We start from the raw sequence: 13,305 nt of genomic DNA on the forward strand, positions 1-13,305 counted from the left end.
ATGTTGTTCCTGTCTGGACTTATTGGCTTTTAAACATTTCGCCAGAAAGTGCCCTGCAGTTCCAGAACAAGCCGCTAGGGGGCCCAAACTCATATGACTTCTTCCCAAGCACGAGAGCTACCTTCCATCAAAATTTCATGACCCTAGCATGTCCAGATCGCGAGATATCAAAACCGGAAGTTGCGCTGCAGTACCAAGGGAAGCCACTAGGGGGACCAAAATCTAATCATTTCCAGTTTTCGTCACACCCTACCAACACACCAAGTATGAAACCAATCCATCCAGCCGTTCTTGAGTTATCTTGTTGACCAACAGACGGACAGACGGACGGACAGATAGACGCAACTGAAAATATAACCCCCATGACACATTTCATGGAGGTAATAAAAGTGATGTTACACACACAGACAAGCCCCACATTGCATATTAACAGGCTTTTCCTCCAGCCTAATATAGATTGATCCACCCGTAAGATGGCCTCCTTGCGGCAGGACGGCTCGGTAGTCTTTTTTTTTACATTTATCTGTACATACTTTGATGTTTGTTTTCAGATGTGTTTGTACCATGTTATGTGTCTGTATACTATGGGCCGTTGAGTCTGAAATAAACAATAAACATATGTGAGCTATGCACAAATACAGGAGATAAATGATATGTCTTTTTATAACTTTACACGGAGAGACATTAAAGGAAGTGAAATATCAGTATGACGGATAAATGAAGGGGTATGTGTTGAATCTTCTCACATGCCGAGTGTTGTTCTGATTGACTGAGTGTTGACAGTTGTTTCTCCTGTTCCTGTCTACCGCCGCTATAGGCGCTGCGGAAGGCTGCAGGGGAAGGAGACACGGACAGAGTGAAGCAGCTGTTAGCGGAGGGAGTCAACCCTATTGCTCGTGACCTTGTGGTTTGTTGCCATGTCTTTCGCCATTTTGCTTATATATGGTGACAAAACATTTAAGGATGTGCAATGAAAATCAAGAGGCAGGAGGGGCAAACCGGTTATAAAAGGAACAGATGGGAAGGGTAAGGGCGCACCAGCTTTCAGCCTATTTTCCTGTATATCCGTAACATTTAACAAAACTAAACAAAGCAATACTTTGTAACAATGTGAACTGTCCACATTTGTGCCAGTAGCTTCATCAGCTCCGACTTTACTTCTACTAGTTTACTTCAGCCCGCCATGATGTGTTTTACAGCAAAGAACTCCTCTGCACTTGGCAGCCCAGAATGGTCACCATGAAACTGTATCAGTTTTACTGGCAGCTGGCGCAGATGTGAACGCACGGGACATGTTGGTAGGTAGACTAACTATTGTGATACAAGAAATATTTCTGTACCATTTTGTAAGATTTGACATTCATTTTTACATAACGGCTGATGTGGTGACTACCTTTAGAGTTGCCAACGACATGAACATTTGTTCGTTCTGTTCTCGTGCTAAAGACCATTTAATGTCAGTTGTATAGCAGTTTACTTGCTGAACTCCGTTAGAATTGTCAACAAAATAACTGCACATTTGCCCGACCTGTTGTCATGCTGAAGACCATCTGATGTGTTTTACAGCAAAACTCTCCCCATACACCTGGCAGCCCTGTATGGTCACCATGAAACTGTATCAGTTTTACTGACAGCTGGTGCAGATGTGAACGCACGGGGCAATAGGGTAGGTAGACTGACCACTGTGACACTGAAATATTCTTATGTCTCTTATAGGATTTGACATCTATTTTCAGCTGTATAGCAGTTTACTTGCTGAATTACGTTAGAATTGTCAAACAAATAACTGCACATTTGTCCGACCTGTTGTCATGTTGAAGGCCATCTGATGTGTTTTACAGCAAGACTCTCCCCTGCACTGGGCAGCCTGGAATGGCCACCATGAAACTGTATCAGTTTTATTGACAGCTGGTGCAGATGTAAACGCACGGGGCGAGTCGGTAGGTAGACTGATTGCTGTGAAACAAGAAATATTTCTGTATCATCTTGTAAGATTTGAGATTCATCTTCTTAATCTTCTTACTCAGTGGTTTTATTTGCTGTCTATAATTTATCTTGTTGCCAACATGAAACTGGTACGGATTGGAACGTATGGGGCTATACAGCACTGCTTATCAACCGTCAGAATACGCCATACATTTCTCGATGTCATAAATCATGGGTTGCACATACATTATTATGCATATATTGCTCTGTATATGTACAATTTGGGGCTATTTTCGTGCAACGCATCACACCGCAGCAAAACGCAACGAATGTGAAAGTAAGTATGCCATTACATTGCAATAAAGGTCAGGGGTCGATGACCTGATTAAGACACGAAATTGAAAAATATTGTGCAAAAAATGTCAGCAGGACATGATTAAAATTGTAGTGCTACCGTTATTATCCATTATTAGAAACAACCAGTATGAATGGCAAAGTTAGGGAATGGTTTCAAGCGAGCTTGGAGTCAGTAAGTGATGTAAATATAAACATTCATAAGGTGTTGCTATTTGATTATACTAAGGATGAAAAATTGCACTGTCAATGCCCCAACAGGAAGACACACCCCTCCATTACGCAGCTAGATGGGGCTACACCAAATGTGCGGAAATACTGCTGCAGCACGGGGCTGATGCCGGTCTCAGGAACAAGGTCAGTCGGTTCATCGGCTTCTCTGGTAAATAGCTGACCACCAATCTAGAAATACAATATTGGCTTTACTTCTTTTGGGAGAAAAATTGATAAAAAATGATGACCCACATCATCATGATGACATTACTGTCCGAGGCAAGGAGGAAGCTGTTGTTGGGATAAACACACAAATCACGATGTGTTCTGATATTCCTGCATCGTATCACATAAACACCTACAAACCTATATCTTTCTAGATATGGGCTTTGCTGCTGTACCTACGGTATACTGTGTACTATATATGTTTTAGATGCATAATATATATTGTCTACTCATTCAGTCGTGTTTTTTTTTTCAAAAATTTTTAACATTCATAAGGCTATAATTCACTGCGTATTCATTCCCAGTGGCAGTGTGGTGAAACGGCAGAGGACATCGCTGCAGATGAGTACATCAGTGACGCTTATGCGGACGACGAAGATGAGGAAGAACAAATCACTCGTGGTAGAAGGGAAATACTGAAGCTTCTCCGACAACAGGATAATGTGAGTCGCTTCAAAACTTACGTAATGCAAAATCATAAAGCATCATATCTAAAGAATATGATTGAGATGACTGTTAATTTCTTGTCAAACACTTCTGTTCACCAACAACTACTGTTAATATTAAACTACAAGTTGAAGATGATATAAAGTTGTTTTTAGTTACCCTGGTACGCGTGCTAGTGTATTTGAATTGTTGTGTTCTGCTTGGCAGGCTGGAGAGAGATGCATTATGACTATCATCAGAATTGCGTAGAAACATTTAGTTACGAGCGCAGTTAGATGGCATCTGATCTATCTATAGAGATATGTACTTGAATAAATATACATGTCCAATTTCAGCCTACTACAATGACCAGAAGTGTGTCAGAAATAATCTTTGTAGAACCGCCTTCATGCCAAACAAAACTCACTTTCACGTGTGCGTGTTTACAGGAAGTCTCGACACGTAAGAAGGAATACGATCCTGTACTCGTCCGGTTCTATGAAGAAAGAGGAATGACCGAGGCGAAGAAGGATTGTCCGTTGATACAAGAAGCAGCTAAGGAGAGCGGGAAAACAGTTGAACAAGTCATGGTATCACCAAATATATTACACCTCTTACATCCCTATTGACAAGATAGCTCTCTAAGGTCGACTACTACATAGTCGATATTAATTATGGGTGGTTAATACAAATTGCTGTACATTTCCATAACTGCTCTTCCCCAATCCCCATCTACTATCGGTGGCAATATCAAACAGGATATCTTACATTTAGTCCATCCCCTTTGTCTGTAGCACCCTCCCCCCTTACAAACCGTCTATCCTTAGTCCCAGAACAGGTCTAACTGTGTCTTTGGTGGGTAGGTTCCAGTGGCGAAACAAGGAGAGGCATCCTCTGATTTGTTGTATCGAGTTATCACCAGGTCTGGTCAAACATGTCAAATATGATTTTCAGTGGTGTGATAGTGCCTGTTCCGCCATACCTGGACTTAAACTTTGACAAGTAAACCGTGTTTCATAGAGAAATTTATAGACAACAAAAAATGCAGCGACTTTTGTAAGGTAGTCATCTACATGTAGACATGCAGACAGATACGTGGGTACAACAAAATTGACCTACGTACAAGACAATAGATGCATCAACTTATTACCCTTTCAGAACTTCATCGGTAACTACCGTAAGAGTAAAGGCGGCAGTAAGAGGAGACCGCCACCAGACACGATGGAGAGGAAGAGGAGGATCACGGGATATCACGAGTACTACAGGGAACAGCTGCCAAGGAAAAGGAGTGAGTTGAAATGGCAGTTATAATTGTTTACGAACATGTTTTAACTATTACAATAGCAATATTCAGCCGATCATTTTATTATCCTTTCGAATACTTTAGTTGTAGTAAATGGACCGGTAAAAGTTTACCTTCACATGGTGTCTCTCTAGCCTGGGTACCATCCTACTTGTATGCCGGGGCTCCCACAGTCGCTTCTTAGGGGAAGCGACTGTGGGAGCCCCGGCATACAAGTAGGATGGTACCCAGGCTAGTGTCTCTCTATATGCATTTATATAATGACCAGACTCGTCAACTCTGCCCTGCTACAAAATGTAACCGAACGCCACATAGTGTCTGCTACAGCACTAGTTACCATGGTGACAGACGTCTGGTTCAGGTCATTGATCTTGTGTGTTTGGAGAATCGAAGAAAAGACGAAACAGAGTATAAACAATATGTTTTCCTCTTGCGAAGGTAAACATAATAATGCTTCCTGTGTCACAATTATGTCAATGAAGTTCACATAATCATTTCATTCTCTTTTCAAATGTTTGCCAAGTTCACCCCAACGTATTTTTCAAGTATTTAACTTACTGCATGTTTTGTGACTGTCTTACCATAGCATACTGTAGGTACATTTTAGATACGGTGTTAGTATCGCTTACGAAAAGTATTCGAAACATCAATTTTATGGACATCCACTGGACTTCTGTGTATTGTAGGTAAACTGTATGTAACACTTTGTCGTCTTGCATTTTGCTTCAGCCAACCAAGGATTCTCCCTTGCCGGTGCCAATAAAGAAATCGGTGAGAGCTGGAAGAACCTGACTGACGAGGAAAAGGAGGGATACAACAAAGCAGCAGAGAGGAGAAGGGACAAAGAGACGAAAGTCAAAACTTCCTCAGAAGTGGCGAAAAAGCTGAAACAGCTCGAAAAACTGGTGGGTGTAAGAATACGAACATGTTCCTGGACACTTGAAGGATTGTTTAAGAGCAATCATTCAAACGTAGTATATAAAATACCATCAACATCCTTTGAGTCAAATTGACAGATATTTACGATCCATTTGTTATCCCTTATTTGAATCAGAAACAGGTATTTGTATGTAGGTTCCACCCTGTAAACGTAGTTTTTGTTGATATCAGTATCTTCTCAACATATGTGCATGGAAAATGGCTTAAAGTGTCTACAGAATAATGTAGTTTGCTAGATGTTTGAACAATAAAGAAGAATTGCGTCCAAGAACGATCATTTCGAAGGTTGCACATAGCATATAAATGCAATTGGAGCTTTGTTGTTACTTTTAGTCCGAGGAACTTGGCGAACTTGGTGTGGAGGCTTTGATGGTAACTCTCTACAATGGAAGGATCCGAGCGTTCGGGTCCCAGAAGGATCTGGTAAAGGACGAGAAGTTCGGGGGCTACATCGAGAATCAGCTGAAAGCAGCAGAACATCAGAGGAAAGCAAAACAATGTGAGACAGCCATCTTCTACATTGGTCATGAAACATTTAGGCCTGCACATATTAAAACCATTTCATTAATGTGTTAAACGTATAAATACATCAATCTTGCAGGTAATCATGGTAGATGGGCAACACCTGTACATGTCATGTTTCATTAAGTAGATCAACCAGGAAAGGCAGTGTAGTCTTGCGATACCTCTCAGTTCTACATTTGAATTGTGTTACGTTACTTTTGTTATCTAAGATTCCTGCCATGCAGGCTTTTACGGTTCGGGGGCAGCCATGTCGAAAAAGTTGTAAAATTCAGTTCTATTGCTATCTTGATATACATCTATCTGTACAGGCTTAACAATGGACAGACGCCAAAGGAATTCGGACAGAGAGGGCACCACAGGAACGACTGGAGAGAGCCATGACGTAACCGGAAGGCCCAGGAGCAGCACCAGTTCAGTCAGTAAGAGAAGGAAGAAGAACAAAGAGGCACAGCAGGGTAACCAGCAAAATTCCAGTTCTGCTGCCTCTTTACCGTCGGCATCTTCAACACAAGGTAAGCGGTACATTTTGTTACATGATGTTCGTCCATCGCAGTCGATAAAAGTAACAAATTGGCAGAGCTTCTGTAGATCTATGGTATTGTTCATAGGAATTCCCGAACACAATTTCTATACACCAATGATTAACAGTTTGCTACTGCTAGATACGAATCTTGCCTAGTATGTAGTTATAGTTGTGTATTGCTTCATTTCGCCCACTTCCTTATGTCATGGTGTAATTTGTAATTATCACAGCCTCCAACACAATTTGTACCTCTTACATGAAATAAAGCAGTTGGACGTTTCCAATGTTGGTCCTTATTTTTAAATATCAATTTGGATTACCATGATGAATATTGACTGAAGGAGGGCATAACTCATCTTGAACATAGATGTGAATGTAACTATGTATGTAGTAAAATTGATGGATTCCTGTTCCAGTTGAAGTCACTTGCAAAAATGTGTTTTTCTTTCTCCAGAGACCACAGTCACAACAGAAGGACTTCTACCCATAACAACAGACATACCACACAACACAGGGACTCCTGTACATGTGGTATTACCAAACATAGCAACATCTACCCCTGCACAACCAAACACAGTGAATCTTGAACTTCTGGCACAGCAGTCAGCATCACTTCTAGATCCACTCAACTCTCTCCCTGCATCACCACACAACACAGGGACTCCTGTACAGCTAGCACCACAAGCAACTCCAACAGAATCACAGACAGGTTTTCGCTACTTGTACAGATCCAACATGCCTCTTGAACTTCTGGTACCGCAAACAACTCAAACAGCATTTGCTGTTCGTCAAGTGCCTACAGGTGTGGACAATTTTAATTCCTTTGGACTTCCCGACAGAACAGCATCACTGAACCTACCTGCTGCCCTGCCAACATTTCAAATGCAAGGTTGGTACCTGTAGTTGGTTTGGAACATCCATACCTTTGTCAGAAGCTGTTTGACAGACTTTGCCAATATTTTCTTTGTCTCTGCCTTCCTACAACAATTCTATACATATGGCTCTACATACACTGATTGTTGGTACTGGCTGGTACAAGAGGTGTGTTAAGTTTATTTGATATTTACCTTGCAACCTATTGTTTCACATTCCACAGCAACGGTCTACGGTATTAGGACCTATTTCTTCCAATATTTGAAGTGGAACAGCATTGGTCAATGAAACTTTTAAGTCAGTCCTTGGGACGTTCGTATATCAAATATAAAACTATTCCCTGTTAGGATCAACAACCGTGACAACAGGAGGACTCCCACACATGGCACCGCAGATCCGAACACCAGCGAGCTTAGGGACTCCTGTACCATCCCAGGTGACTCCAACGGTTCGTCAGGCACCTACAGGGGTCGGGACCACAAACGAACAGTTTCCTCCCAGCCCGTTAGTATTTGCAATGCCTCATCATCGCTAGATATACAAGCAGATATCTCAATACATATATATGCCATTATGGAAGTTGTTGTTCAGTAAATATGTTGTAATATGCTCTATCACATAAATTACATATACATAACAATGTATTAAAAGCATGGATCAAAGTTGGTATCTAGATAAGGCATTATGAGAGTTCTCAAAAGTGGCATCTTCTATTAAGACGACAGTATTCAGGTGCAGTACACCGGTACCTGACCTCTTTGTTTACTAGCTGTGTGACCTCGGGCACCTGCCTCTGACGTCACTGGTCGCTAGGATACCAGGTCAGGGCGGGGGCACGTCGTACGTGTCAGTAGAAAGTGAAAGAGTTTCTGTCGCCTTTTGGGACTTTCCTGCGCCAAAATGGGACTTTTTATACGCGATAAACTATTGACGCTGTGGCAGAAATGTTGAAGAAGCCGACTGTTGGAACAGGGTACAGTGGAGAGTGTTTGATTCACTCTGTGGACCGGTTTTATTCAACACCCTGCCTCGGAACGGAACCATTCAAGCGGCCATGTTGGTATGGACAGAAGTACCATGGATATATTATATTGGTGAACATGAACGACATAACTATGGCTAAACAGGCTATTTAGGACTTAAAGCTCAGTTTGGGAATGATAAGGATGCTTTATTTTCTGGATCTGCAGTTGGCATAGAAAATAGGTGAGTAACCATAGGGTTTCACGTATGTTTGTAATGTAATGTAAGTTATCCATGTGAAGTGACCTTAGTTGCTTCCAGTAAAGACACAGTAGATCTGCAGTGATTATTTGTTCTTCAGTGTTTTAGATTTGTAGCGAGTAATCAACACCAGTGGTACGAGGTTACTTTATGACATGTAGGTTCTAACTTTTGTGAATGACCAAACGTTGATTCACAGTAATGAAAAAAATGACATTCTTTTGCCTTCCTTTTGCCTATTGTACAATACTCTGATCTGCAATAAACTAGATGGATATACAATGCCTTTGTGTACTCCCGTATTTTTACACTCCATGGAAAATTTAGTTAAAAAGGAGATAGCTTTGCCTTTCTACTCGTAAACGAAGTGAATAAGTCTAATTAAGTATTTCGTCAGATCTGAAATCTACAAATGCTGTTATGTGCCCAAAACACGACCTGACAGTATTTTAGTGTTGTACTGAAATGGTAGCCATTCTCTTTAACGTAATGCAAATCTGTGAATCTTACTCATATACATCAATGTCCTATTTTATGTCATTCTGGAACGTTGAAACCACTATAACCAGAATGCTACAACCATGATAGTAATGCAATGCAAGCAGCCTATAATTACATGTTATTCGAGAAAGCCAAACAGGTGCAATGGCGTCGTACATGTTGTATTCTGTTCAGGTAAGTAATCATATAATCTCTAGTTAGACATAGCAGCAGCAGTAGTTCTTGTTGATTGTCGTTGTTTTTTTGTTTTTTTGCCCCCCTTCCCCTCGGTCCTTTTGTGTGCCTATAATATTACGTTGTTCTGTCTGTGGTGACGTGATAGTTCTCTACAACACAGGCCACATAGATCTTCAGTCCTGTGTCATTGGTACCAGCCTGGTCATCACGTCTACCCTTCGCCACAGACTCTGAAGTATTCAAGATAAAAACACGAGTTAGTAGCAGTATTACCCTGTACCATTAAGAGTTACACTTGAAATGGCTTCAAACCATCTGTGCAATGCTTTTGAATTTCATGTCATCAAACAGAAGCTCAAGTGCATGCTAGAAATATTATATATTTAGCCTGTGTCAAAACAAAATGAGTACCTTTGTCGCCTGTTACATGGTAGGTCCGGTTGACACAACCCCAATAGATTGTACGTCCACCATTACTATGCTCGGGTCCGTCCACTTGTGTGGGAGGGGGTTGAGATTCGTCCTCTGAAATAGAATTCGGTGACATGTAATTGTTGGCTTATAACTTCGACATAAACATCGGTGTAAGAGCAAGACGACATGCATTGTTCATTGTTGACACCCTGACCTCTCTAGAATGAAATCTTACGTTTACCACTGACTCACCAATTTGCTGCCCATTGTGCGGCACAAAGGTCTTTATTTACGCAGTAAAGCATTCAGTACGGCTACAGGTTATTCTCGTACAACAGTCAGCTGCGGAAGCTATGGCTTGTACCAAGCTTGTCCTTAACTTTTCTCTCTTTCCGCTTGTAACCTATTTTAGCTTTGGTCGTTTTATATCAGAGTTACACGTTTAAATACACAATAGTTTCACGTAGTTTGTTAAGGCACTAAATGTTGTGGCAATTACTTGTTTCTAACATGAATGCACAGTAAGCACTCAGTCATTCAGACTCAAATGAAACATGTCTTATTGAGTATTTACGTTCCTTAAGACAGCCATGGAGGCAATGGCTTGTATTTAGCGCGACCAACCTGATGTCAGATTAGCTTTTCTCCCGCTCCGTTTCATGGTCATCGTTGGTCAATTTCATATCAGAGTTACCCATACACAGAGTACTTTTACGGATTTTGTTAAGTTAAACATTCAAGTGTCCATTACAAATGACACAAATGAACAGTGAACACACGACTTAAGACGACCTCGTCAAAACTTAAAATCGCGCACTAAGATATAATCATACCTAGATGTTACTATAATTTTTTAAATGTAAGCAACGTCCATATGACATGTTATCATCGACCGGCTAACATGTAATAGTTGAAAATGCTTTTGCTCTTCCGATGTTATCAATCAAGCTTTGAAAAAAATGAGTCGCATGACAAAAACATTTCAGGCAGCAATATTCAATTGGAGGATCATGTCACAAAGACTACAGTTTGTAATAATCGCACGTAAATGGTCCTTGGAATCCTTACGACGGATAGTGAAATTCTACCAGTGGTACCACTGTCCCCGGGATTGACACTCGAAGAAGAGGTAACTATACGTGTAGACATGTGCATAGAAAACAACCTTACCTGTCTTAGGCTTGGTGTTCAGCCTCTTGTAGTTTTTATAAATGTCCCAGAGTTGTATTCCGAGTCGAACGATTCGCAAAAAACTCATGTTGTAGCTTACTACCGTACCCGCTCCCTGCTTCGATAAATATTAAAGTAGTAGTTGTACTGTGACTAGTATTGTGACGGAAGGTGACCGGAGTAATCTTTGACAGGCGACAGAGTGTGTGCACAAGTTGGACGGAGTTAGGAAAGTCTATCACGCAGGGGTACAAGCAATCACATTGTTGTGGTTCCAGGCATTTGGAAAAGGTTTTCAAATACATTTGTCATAAAAAAATTATAAAAACAATCTATAAACTGAAATTGATAAACAAATATTCATAATATGCGTCACAGGATTAAGTCTTTTACATTCATCCAACAAACTTTTAGCCACCCTTCCCGAAGAAAGTGGTACGACCGAACGATCAAAAGGTCATTAGAATAGGGGAAAGTCCCTTGAAGTACAAACCCAACCCTCCCGGCATGAGTGTTGTACATCATTCCCAGCCTCAAGCATAATTATTGTACACAACTTCACAGGCTCAAAACTAAGCGCGGTGCAAAGATGTTTACACTATTGCTAAGGAAGGTTTCACTGTTATGCTGTGCAGTATATCAGCATGATGTCATCACTATTATTTGCCCAATGTCAAGTAAGAGAAGTGCAAGACGTGGTGTTTGGGGCTTGTCATGTTAAATAGTGGTGGATGGAAGTATATGGATGTAAATGGTTGACCTTGTCATCCTCTATTGCCTCATAGGTGGCACAATAGCGCTAGTGGGTACAGACTTTAGGTACATGACACGTAAAAGAAAGATACTGGACGGAAACATCAGATTGTCTTTGACCAGTTATCCTCCAAAGAAATTTCCTTTGAAAGGTCTTAAAACGGTACTGCAAGGAAATGGTTTGGTTTGAAATAATACGTTAAACTTTGTTTCTCCATTGCTGAGACTAATTTAGGACAAAAACAGTAATGTTTATCAGAATTCTGACTCGTTCCAATACGTCACGAGAACTTTTTATCGCACTTGAGAATCTTACACATTAGGACGAAACAAATCAAATTGCCATCATTGAACCTAGTCGCAAAAAGCAGGTGAGAGTCCCTGCTTGTACAAAAGGAATCCTCCCAGTATTGATGTTGTACAAATGTCAGCCGGCTCATGACGTAGCTATTGTACACATCGAGCATTGTACGGAGTGGAGACACAGTACGCAGGTTATGTTTACACACATTCGGTGGCAAAGAACACCTTAACTTCATGGCACAAACACAACCCTCTCAGCGTGGATGTTGTACATGATTCCTAGCCTCTAAACGTAACAAATTGTAACAAAACGCACATAACGAACTTGGTCCAGAGAGCAGACAAAGTAACAATGTTAAGTTTACATACACTCGATATTTTTGTATCTGTATAACCGGTATATATATATAACCAGGCTTTTCGGCGTAACACACCAGCCTTTGTATCTGTATAGCCGGTATAACCGCCATTCTGCGTAACACACCAGCTTCTGTATCTGTATAGCCGGTATAACGGCCCTTCAGCGTAAAACACCAGCTTCTGTATCTATATAGCCGGTACAACCACCCTTCGGCATTACACCAGCTTTGCAGGCACACGGCGTTAGTCATACGATGTGATCTGGTCTACTATTTCCATACAAGATTGTTGAAACAAAATGCTGAACGGTTCACAGCGCCGCCCTACAAAACGCCAAATCACAGGGGAAGTCCCTACATGTACAAACCCAACCCTCCCAGCATGACTGTTGTACATCATTCCTAGGCTCAAAACGTATCTCTTGTATACAACTCCACAGGTTTGAGAGTAGGCTCGGTGAAGAAATGTTAATACTGTTTAAAGGAGGGTTCACCGTTTAGCCGAGCAGTATGATAGCATGATGTCATCACTGTTGCTTGCTCAGCGTCAGGTAAGAGATCGTCCACGTGCATGGCGTGGTTTCGGGGTACTGATGTCAACTCTACCTGTCTGGTAAATACAAACAGCTATAAATCCTCTATAACTTGCCATCCTCTATTTCAAGTTCAAGTTTATTTATTTTACCAGGGAGTACCTCAGATCCGTTGATCTGATTTTCAGGTATCCCTGGGCACACATAAAAAATCACATAAGTTGAAAACAACAATATACAAATAATGTTACAAACATTTACATGTACAAAACAGTCATAGTATAGGCACATTTAGTTCATTCATTTGCCAGGTTCAGTCCTAAAGTCTGCAGTCCTCTACAGCCTATAACTTTATAGCTCACAAAAACACCAGGTCCAGGTAACAATGCGGGCGCGCAACGCTGTCTACTAACACTTGTGTCTCCCCTAACCCAATATGAAAGACGTAGAAGAAGCCTGCGTGCCTGTGTGTACAACTTCTACTCACTGGTTTCAGGAATAGAGAACCACAAAAACTATATCTTCAGCATCTAAGATAAAGCGTTGCTAAAAACAGCAAACAAA

General features: G+C 41.1%; 1 protein-coding gene across 1 annotated transcript in view; it reads left to right on the forward strand.

The window, feature by feature from the left end:
- The window catches only part of LOC109471643, an 88,980-nt gene extending 82,056 nt beyond the window's left edge, over positions 1-6,924 (forward strand). The window contains exons 8-9 of the mRNA XM_019770982.1: positions 6,220-6,423; positions 6,851-6,924. Coding sequence (XP_019626541.1) covers positions 6,220-6,423; positions 6,851-6,924 — 278 coding nt within the window. The remainder of the gene's footprint in view (positions 1-6,219; positions 6,424-6,850) is intronic.
- Positions 6,925-13,305: the final 6,381 nt, after the last annotated feature.

The sequence above is a fragment of the Branchiostoma belcheri genome, unplaced genomic scaffold (genome assembly GCF_001625305.1).
Source record: "Branchiostoma belcheri isolate BF01 breed outbred unplaced genomic scaffold, Haploidv18h27 scaffold251, whole genome shotgun sequence".
Classification (NCBI taxonomy): Eukaryota; Metazoa; Chordata; class Leptocardii; order Amphioxiformes; family Branchiostomatidae; genus Branchiostoma; species Branchiostoma belcheri.